Genomic DNA, 16,807 nt, shown 5'->3' on the forward strand with positions numbered 1-16,807 from the left:
CCTAGCCGACGCCCTAGATACAGCGCTATACACTGTTGCATCCTTATGTTTGCTGAAAACTTCACGCGAGTTGTAATGCGCTTGGGTGCGAAAACTAAACTTTTCTCATACCTTAGGGAACATTAAAGAAATATGGAATGGCGGGATAAATGAGGATGTAAGCCAGCAGTCATAGAATGTTAAAAATCTGGTTAACAAAGTGTTTCTAAGAAAAAGCTTGAAAACAATTTTTCACATCTTGGAAATTAGTTCTTTTTTCTGACGTGGGCGTAATGTCGAGGCTAGCAGAGTACTCATATAAATGGTCCATTGATGGGTCATCCCTCTGTTTTGGAGGCTTGAGATTAGAAGACCTTATAGCTGTAATGAACGTTCATCGATCACAAAAAGGCAGTGCGTATAGTGTTTATTTTTTCTGTGTGAATCTGCGCACGTGTGCACAGTTTCAAACACAGCTTCACACAGGTCATACAGTGTACATAAAGATGTGCTGCCCCGTATTGTCTTTCGCCATTGTCTAATGTCCAATTCTTTATACCTCAATACTAGCGGTTCGAGCTCCAACCTCCTTAAATCCTTGGTGTGCACATATTCATCGAAGTTTCCTCCTACTGATGGCTGATTCAGGTTCTTAAATGAGCGTACTACTCAGCGCATGCAGGAGGAGGAACGCAGATAGCATTGCTAAATCTAGCGGGATATCTACATGGCCGACTATTATGCGATATAATTTTGTATAGTTACAAAAAATAAGGTGTCCGACATGTGTTGCACTCATTGCCTGAGAAAGCTCTTACCTTGCCGTGCCTTCGCCAACTCTTCAACTTTTGTGCGTGGCTGTTGCTTTCTCCCTCTAAGTCCCGCTTGCCCAGTAAAGGTTTATCACGGTGCGCGACGGCGCTAGGCAATTTGCTTGGTGTTTGACCTTTTGATAATATGCAGTTTTGCAGTCCTGCACAGAAGCCTTCGATATAGCGCCTGCGCTCTGCATGGTCACACAGTAAAATCACTGCATAAGCCATTCATGCCTATGAAAGGGTTGCCAGTGTTAAAAAATTATGCTAAGAAATCAACCTCGGCATTTCGGATATGCTCGCCAACATCAGAGCCCACAGGGAATTCAGCCTATTTACGTCTGTTTCCTTTGTCTTTCCTAGTCGTGCCACATTGTCTCCGGTTTCTGGACAGGAGATCCTATTACGAAAAATAACGTGTAAATAACATTCTTCTATGCCTCAGCCCATTGAAGACCACGCATTGTTTCAGTAATCTTGCCAAAGACAACGCAACGCTGCACGCAGCTGACGCTTCACTGCCACGCTTGCGTGCATTCGTACAGGCACCGGGTGACACACATTCATAGCGCTACCGGCAGCACCAATCAACTTGACTCCGGCGTCGCCTTGGCCTTGGTCATAGTGTGGACGCTGATATTCATCGCCATCATTCTTGGACCACGCTCACTGAGGAAGGTGCGGTTTCACAGAGCATACTCTTGCTCACCACGTAGACGCCAAGTTATGTTGCAAGTGTCCTTAGAAAGTTTGTGGAATGAAATATGCGATCTAAAAATATAATATTCCAATATTCCCAATGCGCAGTCATTATATTCGGTGTGTCATTTACAAGTTTCTTGACCAAAGATTTAAGCTAATAACATCATATGGGTGTCAACCATTCTTGCTGTCAAATTTTAGCGCCAAGAGTGCAGAGTTAACATCGCGATGTGTTCTTTAAAAAGTTAGTTATTGCTTAGTTCGATGACGTAGACGGGTGTACAGAAGTACTGGTGTGCAGCACATTCTAAACTGTTGCTTAGCCAAATGCATATAATAAATATTTTATTTATATGGCATATATTTTGCTGGGACAATGTGAGAGAAATTATGTAGGCATGTGGATAATATAGGTATGCAGGATCTTTGCGACTGAAACCACATACGACCAGCATAGATTACAACGCAACTCTCATGGAGGTTTAGGATAGCAGTCACCGCTCTTTTTATTCGCCACGCATAATTACGATGGCAATAAAAAAACTAAGTGGGGGCCAAGCTTTGTTTTGGCTGCAATTGTACAATGCCTGTGAGGGACCAAAAGCAATGTAGTTTATGCTCACTGTAAATGTACAAAACTTTCCAAACAATTGTGCCACAGAAACAAAAGGAGCAAGCTAATATGCAATATTACTATCACTCTTAACAGTTTCCATGAGGCACTGCTGGTTCTCCGAAACGATTGCCCGGGAAAATTACTAGCATATAAAGTTGCTTTCAACGGAATTGCAGCGTGTGGCAAAATGTGCTTCTATGAATTAGCAGTCAGAATTGGCTTGCGTTCTTCTGGTCTTTACTCTATTTTTCACTTCTGTTTTCTTGAGAAAGCTTGTTTGCCCCATGCCTGGGTAACCGTATTGGATGCTCTACAGCTATGATGCGTTACTGATGCGAATGAGCAGGCGACGTGAATTTCTTGTGCTAGCAGTCGCATATTGATAGATGCGGAAATACTCGTACAATATTTCTGTAACTGGTGGAACAGCCAACCATTGCATATCTTTGTGTAGCTAATCGTTGTGCATTTTGTCAAGCCTAAGCATCTTTATAAAATCCATGGCGAAAAATGTATTCCCATCAACAGCGTTCTGCCTGTTTTACCGGATCACGACACCAGCTAACACGCTGATCTTCATGCATGTGCTGAAACATCCACATGTGCCTGCATGACGCCAAAATAGTTCCGCATGTTCCCCTCCCACTACCACGTACATTGTCTCATCGCATCGAGCTCTGAAATGCTATAAATGCCTAGTCAATAAAAAGGCCCTATTTAGCCAAGTTACGTAGAATCAGCTGAATTATCCCATTAATTCAGAGTTAAAAGCCGTTACTATATGTTGTTTGCTCAAAGAAACGGCTTATATATTTGGAAGGGCCTAGGTGCATCCCAAATGAGGCTTTTACAATTTCTTGTACTTGTGAGACTACCGCTCTAATTAAAGTCTGATCAAGGTAACTATGCGATTTCTTCCGGCAGCTTTTCTCGAAGTACAGTAATTTACGCCTCAATACTTTATTTCATTTCGAAATTATTTAAATGGTCCAAATTTCCCACAATCATGAACTTACGACTCTCTGTGCTCACAAAACACATTTTAATGAAGCATTCACAGCTCTCACTCAGAAAAACTTACATCCGTAAATTTGCGGACACTGACGAATACAGGGTGTTTGAAAATGAACTGGAGCAATTCATCATGATGCGTGACGCACCAGATGTATAATGCTGGGAAACAGGACACATAAACGAAATCCTTTGCGTCATCATTCCAGAAATATGCACAGTGTATGCAGTACAGAATGTAGGTGTTCCTAATTCCTCGATAGTTTCAGTATTTCCGCTGAAAAAACTCGTGTAACAGAAGTGCTGGATGAAGGTGTATGTGTTGAAGTGAGGGATTTATTCCATAAGGCTATGTGCACCAAAGGGCGTACAGCGTTTGTTCGCATCGACGGTGCGCAGGCTTCATTCGTGATGATGGTGACTCGGCTTTCCATGCTTGCCTTGCTCTGCATTGCTTCCTGCACGCTGAGCGGCGCCAGGCAAGGCATGCTTTCACTGCTGTGGCCGGACTTATCGAAGGCTTACTCCACAAAGGTAAGGGGTTCGCACATAAAAAAAAAACAGGTCACATGTCGTGTGACAGTGCGTTCTCTTCGTTCTATCGGGTTTACCGGTTCTGTCGTAGAGCAACGTGTTGTTAGGCAGTTTAGGGATGACGAGCTCCATATCAGAAGTTGACTCAACACTGCTATTTAAGGGGCTGATAATACCCTTATTCGCGTATCATGGATGCATGTTTGAACCCAAAGTGCAATAAAAGGCGTTGAAGTCTGTGGTAGTCATGGGAAAATGACTGCAGTAAAGGTCCCTAAATCTGTGCCTGAAAAGGAATCAAGGAAGATTACAAAAAGGAACCTATTTTTCATCTCAAAGAAAGGTTAGATGTCGATAGATAACCGACAAAAACTAGATGCCCTAAAAATGCCCAATTCGGCCCCGAGTGCACATTTTGCCGACATTTTCTCTGTTTGAAATGGCAGCTGCACCTTCGACTCTTTGATAGAGTGCGTAGTGATAAAAAGTTCGCATGAAAGTTCCATTCTACCTTTGCAGTCAAAGGTGATACTCTGGTATGCATAAAGGCACCGGTGACGATAGTAAATATGCACGCAACATATGTGTCAGACTAACACGCGTGAGCAATGGAAACATCGGCCGCTTTTTCACAATTTTATAAAAAGTTACGCGTAGTGTGAGTATATGAGGCATTTAAATATAGTTGGCAACAAATGTGACTTCAAATTGTGGCACTGACTAATAGTTATTACAAAACTTGCCATGCATACATCCCGCTGGACATCTAGAGTCTCAATGCAAAGTTATTTTTGACTCTGTGCTGCACTAAACAAAGCTCGTGTCATTTTTTCTGTCGCATGTGTAAATAAGGTGCTCAGGAGAAGCTTGTAGCTAATTTTGTTTATATAAAAGAAGTCCTTAGTTTAAAAAGTGGGGGGTATATGTCCCACTCACAATAAATGTATTTTTTTCTGAAGAGTGGTACTCATATGCAACAGTAAATTTCTAGGCTCACAATGAAAATATATATGTAACTACTGTCCTTGTAGAAAAGACCGAAGCACGACGGACAACTCTGTACAGTGGAGCCTACGAGAAGTTAGAAACAACTTCCTCTTACATGCGTCGAACACAGCGCGTTTCTGTGTGCACATGTTTTTGCAGGTGCATTCACCAGGAGGAGCTTTGCACTCCATTGGCCCTGTGATGTAAAACAATTACAGCCTGTTTTTATTGCAATCTCCTGATGTCAAGGGCAGTACAGCTTAAAGCTATTCAAACTTTTCTATTCCAATTCTGCAATGAGCCCTCCGCGAGTTGTCGAAAACTTTTTTGGACCATCCCCACTTCGCTTCTCTGTCAGGCGACGTTACGAAAACGGCAATAGCTCCACATCTAATATGACGAGAACACACTGATTATTTATCATTGGAAAGAACAAAAGCAAAATACCTATTTATGATTAAACGCCTTTTCACAATTAGCGCTCGGTTATTTGTCAAAACTTTTCAGCCGGCACCCACCTCACCTGCCTCTCACGCGGCTTCAAAAAACCGCGAGAACTCACCAAGTCAAAGAGACGTGCATGCGCTAAAGATGTATAAATGTGCCGAACAATGCTGTATTTTTTTTCTGAATAGCCACAGGGTGCCCAGTTTTGAAACGAATAAAAGGTGGCTGTCGCCGATAGCTCAGGCACTGGCTGTTCGCACCTGCAGGAAAGCATGGACTCACTGGTATACAATAAAGCTTTTTGCGTGGCCGTGTAACGTTTTCGAGCTCTTTCGGCACGTTTACACCCTTGTTCTGCCAACTCTCCTTCACTGACGATTCATTTTAGCGGCATTCTTAAACTTACGTTGCATGCTGTCGCGATTTTCTACCAGTCACCGAGCTAAGTAAGCGAAAACGTGCCAATCACAGACGCTGGCACCAGCCTCTTCATCGGGTTATCGATTTTCCGTGCACTGTCTCGGCCCTATCGAATGCCTCTTCACTTGAGCGTGTTTCTCGCTTCCTGGCAGCCAATTACAAACGAAACATCGCTCATTGTAGGCAACGTTATTCGTATTTAAAGCAAACAAAACGACCTCTTATCAACGCGGAGAACGTTTGATTCGCCTCTTCAGACAACCCTACGGGTCACCGCCTGATGCTTGCATCGGCGGTTAAGCATATTTGACGTCAGGAGATTGGAATAAAAACATATTGGAATAGTTTTACGTTATACACTCTTAAGCAAAATTACACCTTTTTGCCACACAACAATAATCATCATCTGTCTTTTCCGCATTTCCTTTCTTTCGCGGCGAGCCTGGTACTAGTAATGAACGGCAGGCGCGTTATCAGCATGACATAACATTCCGGACAGTCATGTAGCGGGTGCAGCGTTTTCAAGAAAGGAGACGCGAGCAAGGCAGATGATGATTTTTGTTGTGTGGCAGAGATACATCCCAAAGGGTGTAACTTTGCCTAAGAGTGCAGGCCCCAACTTTGCATAACCGCCGACGCAAGCATCTGGTGGTGACCCGCAGCGTTGTCTTAACAGTCCAATCAAACGCTCTCCTCGTTAGGAGGTCATTTTTGCTTATTTTGAAAACAAATCGCATCCCCTACAAGGAACGCCACTCCTATATCATTGGCTGGCAAGAGGCGAGAAACACGCTCAAGTGGAGAGAATTGTGATGGGCCAAGTCAGCGCAATGAAAATAGATAACTGGATGGGGAGGGTGGTGCCAGATTCTGCGATTGGCACCCTTCCCTTTTCTTAGCTTCCAGTGGCTGGATGAAATGTGCGACGGAAGGTAAAAATTCTGCTAAAACGGACCCTCAGCAATGAGTTCGCAGAGTGATGTCGTAAACCTACCAAAAGGTCTCGGTAACGTTATACTGTCACGCAAAAAGTTTCATTATACGCAAATAGATGTATGCACTCTGCCCTGTGCGAGCAGCCAGCGCCTGAGTTTTCGGTGGGGAGCTATCTTCTATTCCTTGCGGAACGGGAGCAATCTCTGGCAATTCAGAAACAAATCCAGTTTTGTGTGGCATACTAACGCACCTTTAACCCATACACGTCACTATCACTTTCACGTGGTGAGTTTTCGCTGTTTACTGACGTCGCGTGAAAGAAAGGCGAAGTGCGCGCAACGCGAAAACACTTTACCAATAGAAGAGTGTTAATGGCAAAAGCGTCCATCAGAAACACTTTTATTTTGCTTGGTCATATCATGTATGATCAGTGTGTACATGTCATATAACATGGACAGCTATTGCGGTTTTCCTGACGTCGCGTGGCACGCACGTGAAGGGAGGGTAGCCTGAAATGTTTTTAACCAATCGCGCAGATGTGATTGCAGAATTGTAGAAAACTTTCGAATATCTTTACGTTATAGCGCCCTAGACATCGCTTCAAGATAAAGAAATGGGGCTTTATTGCGGGCGGAATGTGTAAATTTAAATGACAGAAAGCGGAATAAGTTATCGTGCATCTTATGAACAAATGTGTCGCAAACTTGGGAAGCGTTCCAAGGATGAAAGAAAAATTTTCTAGCCATTGCACGCTTGTCGCTATCTTAGTGACCATTCCAAAGCAGTTATCGCATGAATTGTTGAAACGGTTCGGTCGACGGCAGCAGCAGATAAGTTAGATAAATGCGCTCTTTGCTGCTGATGAGCGTTCTTGTGCAATCATAAAGTGCGACGTATATATCTCACTCTCCCCCAAAGGGTTAAGTATACTTATGCAACAACCGCCGTGGTTCCTCAGTGGCCATGGTGTTGGACTGCTGAGCACGAGGTCACGGGATCGTATCCCGGCCAGGGCGGCCGCATTTCGATGGAGGCGAAAATACCCGTGTATTCAGATTGATGTGAACCTAAACGAACCCCAGGTGGTCGAAATGTCCGGAATCCTCAACTACGCCGTGCCTCATAAACATAAAGTGGTTTTGGCAAGTAAGACTCCATAATTTAATTTTTTATAATGATGCAACGCTAGAGTATACTTCGCACATAACAAAATTTCCACCGACTTTGTATTACGACGATCGTGAAATCAGCAACAGGGTTCCCCGTTGTGCAAGGTGGACAGCGCTCCCGCCATTGCAGTTACAGCACCCTAGTACGAGAGCACCACGTCCTCATGTTTAAGCAAGATAACACTGATATTGTCACGTAGTAGTGACGGCAAAGAATGGTTAGTAGGATAGGATAGTAGCAAAACTGTGAATGATAAAACTAAGTTCTATTTGGCAAAGATGTGCCCACGAAAACAGTCTACACTCAAAGCACCATGACAGCAGTGTACACAGTCGGCGATTGTCGAAATATATCGGCGGGTCAAGCGCGTCAGCGTTCATACATGAGTCATAGAATGTTCCAGACCCATCGGCGGTGCCCGCGTGTTTTCCAGAATATACTACACATTTCGCGTTGCGCATACAATCAGAGTACACAAGGTCCGGTGACGACACACTGTGGAAAGAACCACCGATAAGATTCGAGAAACTTCCAATACACGTAGGCGCGTCCAGTGCCAAGCGATAATGCTCAACGTTTCTTAGCCAGTAAAAAGTTGTCACCGGTAAAAGATAAACAAGTACACGTGTCATTATTACTCTATGCAGCTAAAGTATAATAACATGCAAATGTCAGTATAGCTGCCAGCAGTTGCTTATGTGTTCGCGCGCCTTAACGTATGCGCATTACGTATAATATATATAAATATATATATTGGCGGGCTGAAAAGCCCCATTGCCATCGCGTGGCTCGCACCCAGTTCGCTCGCTGGCTGCGCCCTACCTGCCGTTGCCGCGTTGGTCGCTGCTTCTCTACGACCCGAATAAACCCCCTTTACAATTGGTGGAGCTGCTCGGTACAACCGGAATTCTGGAACTTCGCAACCGGACACTGCAGCCTGTTGTCATTATGCCGGAAGAAGGACCACCGCAACCACAACCCGCTGCCCCGGTGACTACCTTGGTCTGCCCCGGCCCGCTGCGTCAACGCGACCCACCCATTTTCAGCGGTACCGAAGACCATGACGTAGAAGACTGGCTCGCTGACTACGACCGGGTGAGCATCCACAACCACTGGGACGACACCAAAAAACTGAATTACGTATCGTTTTATTTGAGCCGTGTCGCCAGCGTGTGGCACCGCAACCATGGAAGTGATCTCACGACGTGGCCAGCCTTCAAAACTAACGTGATGGAGGTATTCGGGCGCCCCGCCGTTCGCAAGCTTCGCGCCGAGCAACGTTTCCGCAGTCGTGCGCAGCAGTGCGGGGAGACATTTACAAGTTATATAGAAGATGTTGTCGACCTCTGCAACCGCGTTGACGTCACAATGGCTGATGCCGAGAAGATCCGCCATATCTTAAAAGGCATTGAAGACGACGCCTTCCAGATGCTGTTGGCGAAAAATCCGGCGACAGTCTCTTAACTCGTCAGTCTCTGCCAAAGCTTCGACGAACTCCGCAAACAACGCCTAGCCACCCGCCAATCTCCTCCTCAGGCGACTTCAATGTGGAGCTTGGCTGTTTCCCCGGATAATACGTCGCCACTGCTACAGATCAAGGAGTTCGTCCGTGAAGAGGTGGCTCGTCAGCTTTCTCTGATTCCCCTCACACACGGCCAGTCGAATTCTCCGTTGACGACCGCTCTCCAATCTGTAATCAAGGAGCAGGTAGCCGACCACATTCCACCTTCTCTCCAGCAGGCTCCGGTTGCCGCTCCCCTGACATACGCCGAAGTCGCTTCGATGCCTGCACCACAGACCTACGGTCCCCGTCGCCCTCTTTTGCGCCCGCCCGTATCCGCTCCGGTCCGGCCACTGGTGCAGTATGCACGACGTCAAGATCATTGGCGCACGGAAGATAATGGGCCGATTTGTTTTTATTGTGGCCGTGCTGGACACGCAGCACGTCACTGTCGCCTCCTTACCCCCAACGTCCCCAACAATGTGCGCCCATATGCGCCACGTTTCCACCAACGCCGCAACTATTCGGACACCTTTGAATCTCCTCCTGTTGTCGACACCGCATTCTCCGCCGCTCGCCGTTCACCTCCTCGCCGCCGCTCGCTTTCCCCCATGCACCGGCGTCGGAGCCCTTTGCGCCAGGAAAACTAAATATCGCAGTTCAGGAGGCGAGAACTGCGGTGCCAGCGAAATCTATAAGGCCTCACACTTCCCCGCAGAACGTCATTGAAGTCGCAATAGAAAGAAAAGTGACGCTAGCACGTGTCGACACCGGCGCTGCACTTTCAGCGATAGATGCCCGTATTTGCCGCAAGATCAGAAAAGTGACGACGCCGCTTTCTGGACTGCCTCTTCGAACCGCCAACGCGCAGCACGTCGAGCCATCCGGCGCCTGCACTGCTCGTGTCGTCATTCAGGACTTCCTCTATATCATAGAATTCGTCGTGTTGCCGTCATGTTCACACGACGTTATATTAGGTTGGGACTTTCTCTCCACACATCATGCGATCATTGACTGCGCCCGCACCGAAATCGAGCTGTTTCAGTTTTCGACTGATATTATCACTGACCATAAGGACCATTGCCGCAAAATCTCTGTTTCAGAAGACACCATTATACCTGCCTGGTCTTCCACCATTGTCAGTATCTCTTGTGACTATGTAGATAACGGCACAGTATTCTTCGCTCCGTCTGAACTCTTAGTTCGCCGCCGCTCACTACCACTGCCGTTCGTCGTCCTCGAGTTCAAAGCTGGCACCTCTCTCATCTGCGTCTCCAACTCATCGGCTGAACCAATTACTTTACGCCGCCGTGAAAGCCTTGGCAGAGCAGAGTCCCTGACTTCATCTTCAATATTTGACACGATGGACGACTCCACTTATATTGCTGCTCTCGAGGCATCGCGTCCACAGTCCCTACCGGGTTCTTTTACGCCAGCTATTGCCAGTGACCTTACGATGACGCAGCCGCGACGAACTTCTTCACTTGCCCCAAGGCTTCTCTTCCTCCTTTGATAGCCAAGCAACATCACTCGGCCGCACAACGACTGTTTCGCACACTATCGACACTGAGAGCCACGCACCAATTCGACAGCGTCCCTACCGAGTATCGGCGACTGAAAGACAAGTTATCAATGACCAGGTGAACGATATGCTCAATCGCGGTGTCATCCAGCCTTCTAGTAGTCCTTGGGCATCACTAGTCGTCCTAGTTAAAAAGAAAGACGGCACCATACGATTTTGCGTCGACTATCGAAGGCTTGACAAGATTACCCGAAAGGATGTATACCCGTTGCCACGTATTGACGACGCACTTGACTGTTTGCAAGGAGCGGAGTTCTTTTCCTCCTTAGATCTCCGCTCTGGCTACTGGCAGGTGCCTATGGCTGACGCTGACTGTTCTAAAACCGCATTTGTAACACCAGATGGCTTGTATGAATTCACTTTGATGCCGTTCGGTCTGTGCAATGCACCCGCCACCTTCGAACGCATGATGGACGGCATCCTACGTGGCCTAAAGTGGCATACTTGCCTCTGCTACCTCGACGACGTTGTCGTCTTTTCCCCTGGTTTTCCGACCCATCTTCGGCGTTTACATCAAGTTTTGACCTGTCTCCGGAATGCTGGTCTCCAGCTTAACTTAAGAAAGTGCCGATTTGCAGCTCGAAAACTGACTATAGTAGGCCACGTTGTCTCCAAAGAAGGCATTCTTCCTGATCCTGATAAACTTCGTGCCGTATCCGAATTCCCGAAGCCCACAAACTTGAAAGCACTGCGCAGCTTCATTGGCCTATGCTCCTATTTTCGACGTTTCGTTCGCAATTTCGCTACAGTGATCGCACCACTTAATCAACTTCTTCAAGGCGACAATGAACTTTCTGCTTGGTCGGAAGCCTCTGATGATGCCTTTACGACTCTTCGTCACCTCCTCACGTCTCCGCCAGTCTTGCGCCAATTTGATCCAAGCGCGCCTACAGAACTTCACACTGACGCCAGTGGTGTCGGCCTTGGTGCCGTGCTCCCACAACGCAAGAACACTAATGCCGAATACGTCGTCGCTTATGCTAGTCGTGCCCTCACGAAACCTGAGGCCAATTACTCAGTCACAGAAAAAGAGTGCCTGGCTATCGTATGGGCTCTTCAAAAATTTCGTCCATATCTCTACGGTCGACGCTTTGACGGGGTGACGGATCATCACGCTCTTTGCTGGTTGTCCAACCTAAAAGACCCGTGGGGCCGCCTCGCTCGGTGGGCCCTCCGAATCCAGGAATACGATATCCGTGTCGTCTACCGTTCTGGACGCAAACACTCTGACGCCGATGCCCTCTCGCGCTCCCCAGTTACATCAGACAGCAGCACTTCTACTTATAGACATGACATCTCACCACTTGACATCCTGGACATGGCATCGGAGCAACGAAAAGACCCATGGATCGTCATGATATTCGACTTTTTGTCAAATCCTCCGGCAACTTCGGCACCTCGAGCGTTACGCCGACAGGTGCAGCATTTCACAATCCGCGAAGGACTTTTATACCGCCGCAACTACCAAAATGACGGCCTAAAATGGCTCTTAGCAGTGCCTCGCCTCCTACGACAAGATTTATGCTCCGCCTTTCATTCTGACCCGCAGTGTGGTCACGGCGGAGTGTCAAAAACTTACACACGGCTTCGCCTACGATATTATTGGCGAGCGATGTACACCTTCGTCCACCAATACGTGCGCTCCTGCATTGCCTGCGAGCGACGCAAATGTGTCCCGCATCTCTCCACCGCACCTCTTTAACCACTTCCCTGCCCAGCTCAACCATTCGACCGCGTCGGCATTGATATATACGGGCCTCTTCCATCTACTGGCGCTGGCAACCGATGGATTGTTGTGGCCGTAGATCATCTGACACGGTATGCCGAAACCACCGCATTGCCTGCTGCATCAGCAAAAGACATCGCCTCGTTCATACTAAACAACTTCGTTCTCCGCCATGGCGCCCCTCGCGACCTGTTGAGCGATCGGGGCCGCGTATTCCTCTCAGACGTCCTGCAGTCACTCCTATCTGAACGCCAAATTATTCACCGCACTACTACTGCTTATCATCCACAGACCAATGGCTTAACAGAACGATTCAACAGAACTCTTGGTGACATGCTATCAATGTATGTTGCATCTGACTACTCCAACTGGGATCTTGTACTTCCGTTCGTCACTTACGCATATAACACTGCCTCTCAAGCCACTACTGGATTCTCGCCATTCTTCCTGCTTTACGGCCGCCATCCCTCCAGCACCATTGATACTGTTCTCCCGTACCGGCCGGACCCTGCTGAATGCTCACCTGTTTCTGCGATTGCTCAGCACGCCGAGAAATGCCGACAACTGGCCCGTTCTTTGACGTCTGCTCTACAGTGCCGCCAAAAAGAGCGCCATGACCTCGATCCTCCCCCTCACCCCTTCCCCGTCGACTCACTCGTGTGTCTTTGGGTCCCGCCTGTTGCTGCTCCTGGCCTTTCGTCCAAGTTCCTCCCGAAGTACCACGGGCCCTACCGCGTGGTTGCACAAACATCACCAGTGAACTACGTGGTCGAACCCGTATCGCCATCTCCCGATCTCCGTCGACGAGGGCGAGAGACTGTACACATTGACCGGCTGAAGCAGTACTACGATCCGCCCAACTCTTCCTAGGTCGCCAGGATGGCTACTCTTCAATTCCGGGGGGGGGGGGGGGGGGGGGGGTGTTTGTGCCGAAGAAGATCGGCAGGCTGACAGTTCGCTCGCTGGCTGCGCCCTACCTGCTGTTGCCGCGTTGGTCGCTGCTTCTCTACGACCCGAATAAACCCCCTTTACTATATATATATATATATATATATATATATATATATATATATATATATATATATATATATATTGGTGGTGGTGGTGGTGGCTTCGTCTGATGGTGTCCACTAGAGTTCTGAAAAGGAAAGAACAAAGCTATGAGAGTACTTTCATGATCACCATAGTGAACATTTTGGAGATGTACCATGTATTGCTTTTGTTGATATGCATTGCTTTTGGCTTCACCAAGCGCACTGTGGTTAACGCATCAGTACCGACTGCCTTGACTTCTTGAGGTGGCAAAACTTGCCAGGTACAGATATCGTTTGGTATTAGGGGTCACGCGTTACTCTTTTCAATGTTGGACAAGCCTAAAGAAGGCGAACCGAACAATTGGCCTTGTCATAGCTACGATATCATGCTACTAAGTGTAACCTACCAACGCTATCTTGGTATTTTGTGTGGCATTTCTGTTGTCACAAATCTCGAATAGTAGTGCTCAGGCGAGCGAAATTCCCGGAATATTGAGTATTTCATATCCATTCCCTAATGCCCCTCTCTGCACACTGGCTCTTGCGTGCACATCTCCGCGACCTACGAGGTCGAATCAGAAAGTGTTTGCTCCTACTCTATTTAGTCAATGTAGGAATGTAAACCCGAAGTACACATATCTATTCCCAGCGGTGGACTTTTCCTGGGCCGGCCCGGCCTTGTCTGCCAGTAGCTCGGCGACGAGGTGCTGCTGTCACTTGTTGAAGAGGGCGGTTGGGCTTCACGCGTCCACGACATACGAGAAACGAAGTGTCATTCGCTTTCTATGGGGCAAAGGGTGAACACCCATTGAAATTCACAGGGAAATAGAGCCCACGTATGGGGGGAAAAGTGTCCCGCGTTGAGAAGTTCTTTTTTTCCGTTTTCGGTATATTTCGGTTTAGGCTGCTATGAAAGGTGTTAGGTTATGCACATAACATTATTTGCGTAGTTGAAAGCTAGTTACCTGCAAACGTATTTTTTTCCTAGGTCGACGCATTGAAGCGCAACAATACTCATTTCCTCCGCTTGTTAAAGGCTTGAAACATAGGCGGGACACGAGACAAGAAAACGACACCGCAAGCGCTGATTTTCAACCAAGTTTATTTGAAATAAACGCGGCTTCTCAAGGCTTTGCCCATACGTGTCGAAGACACCTATTGCGCATAATGTGAAACACGCAGTTATTTACCATAAATATCAACAATCCCTGAGCAAAAGACGCACTACGTTTGACTGAGAAACGTTTCAGACATAAAAAGTTACTGCAACTACCCCATAACTGCGCACTACGTACAAGATCAAATCATACAGGATAATGCATTCCATATTTTCATGAGATCGATGCCGGTTTAGGTTTTACTTGATGTCGCAACTATCTCTTCTTTCCTTGTCGCACGCGGCAGACGTGGATATCGGCATCTCAGCACATGTTCTACAGTGTCGGCCTGGCCCTGGGCGTGACCACCTTCCTCGCCAGTTACAACAAGTTTGAATGGCCAGTCCTCGGGTGAGCAGAGTCCAGCACATAGCGTGCGTCTTTTTGTCAGAATGCACTGACTCGGCGCTAGGTGTCGGAGTCTTTGCTGCGGTCCGTTTCTTCAAAGGCATAACACAGGCAGTTGGGATCTCTTATCTCTAAACAAATATACTAAAGCTTCCTGTTTTGGTTTCGTTATGACCCTTGAAGTGAAAAAAGCCGTCATCATCACTATTATGTGACAAAGTCGTGGTAGCAAATGATTATTTTCGGGTCCATTTATATCTCTGTATCTCATAGTGGTTATAAGAGTGGAGTACTTTTGCAGAAGCCATAAATAAAGAAACAGGCAGGTACATCAATCTCGTCTTGCCTCAAAATGAGTCCTAAGCAATTCATTCGTGTAGTTTATGTGTTAATGAAAGCATGAGTTATATAATATATGCGAGTTGCGCACGATCATTGCAAGTCTTCGGGACAAGCTGTGGCTTTTGAAGCTTCCCTAAGTGGCATTAACAATCGATGCAAAATCGTGTTCTTAAAACAGTTATTCCTGATTATGTAGAGTCAGAGTGGACAAGAGCATCTGTTTAATGTTGCAATTAAATTTTTATAATCGTGCATAACCACAAATGTATCAACAGCTATCATTGCAAGGCATGTAATTCAATCTGTCCAAGAGTCGTGCTAGGTCCAGCGACGCAAGCTTCTCTTGAAACAAAAATGGGAAGGCACAATATCTACGGAACACCAAAGGCAAATATTAGGCCAAGCTAAAGTGATTTCTTAGTGCTAGAGAATCACTAAACGCTTAATATCATCCCGAACAGTGCTTTAATTATTGAGAAATTAGGTAAATGCAGGATATGCTTACAGGCTCCCCCGAGACATTCAAGCACTGGCCCGATGACGAAAGCGCTCCTCGGTTAAATTCTGTCACTAGTGATCAAGCGTTCGTTGCAAAAACCATCCTTGTATTGAATTATGAGGCGAATTCAAATTCCACTCTTGTAGTTCTATTTCACGTTTTAGAAAAAAAAACTCGTTGAAGTTACCCTTGATGATAACGCAGGTGGTCGAAAGGTTTCATTTTCGCTCGACTCCATGGCACCCACACTTTCGCGTTTCATTTGTTTCGTTTTCGCGTAAAGCTGCACAGGTTTTGCTGGCTCGCGAAACTGGCACAAACTGCAAGTAGCAGAGAATTCAATTTCCATGTGATGTCACGCTATGCCCGAATGGTCTACGCCACTTCACGAGAAAGCAGCTACAGCGGCGAATACACCACTACGTCTTGGCTGTGTAGTGCCGTCTGTCGGGCAGGTTTTACTCACCGACCACAGCAAAGGGTGTTGATGGCCTATACAACGTCACCGCCCCCCAATTGGGTGGCTGGAAATTTGAATTGCGAAAAAGGCATTCAGACCCTTCAGATGCAAATATGTTGTAAGGTAAATCTTTTCTTTGCGCGAAACAAGCGTTGCGAGGTTTCTGGAATTGTATGTAAACAGTCTATGTCGACTTAGTGTTTGTCTTTAGTGTCCCTTTACCTGAGCGATGATTGCTTTCCTGTAACTGAAACCACTGTAACAGTGAACCACGATGCATAAACTTCTATAGTATTACTCCATGCCGCACGATATTTAAAACATCCATTCACTCCCCGACAGAGAGAGAGACACAGAAGTTAACTTTATTACATGCCTATTAATTCTTGAGACCCTGGCAGAGGAGCAAGCATGGAGGCAACGCGGCCCCGACGCGGTCAGCCCACTCTGCCAGCATGACTTGGCATTTTCGGTCATCAGAATAGATCGCACGCTCCCAGGGCTCGAGCGTGAGAGCTTGCCGAGGAATCATTCTTGGTTG

The 16,807-nt window shown here is 46.9% G+C and overlaps 1 protein-coding gene across 1 annotated transcript in view; it reads left to right on the forward strand.

The window, feature by feature from the left end:
- Positions 1-16,807, forward strand: part of LOC139046740 (sodium-dependent noradrenaline transporter-like) — a 125,428-nt gene that overhangs the window by 51,210 nt on the left and 57,411 nt on the right. The window contains exons 5-7 of the mRNA XM_070532350.1: positions 1,340-1,472; positions 3,523-3,657; positions 14,865-14,968. Coding sequence (XP_070388451.1) covers positions 1,340-1,472; positions 3,523-3,657; positions 14,865-14,968 — 372 coding nt within the window. The remainder of the gene's footprint in view (positions 1-1,339; positions 1,473-3,522; positions 3,658-14,864; positions 14,969-16,807) is intronic.

Source organism: Dermacentor albipictus, chromosome 1, assembly GCF_038994185.2.
Source record: "Dermacentor albipictus isolate Rhodes 1998 colony chromosome 1, USDA_Dalb.pri_finalv2, whole genome shotgun sequence".
NCBI classification, from domain to species: Eukaryota; Metazoa; Arthropoda; class Arachnida; order Ixodida; family Ixodidae; genus Dermacentor; species Dermacentor albipictus.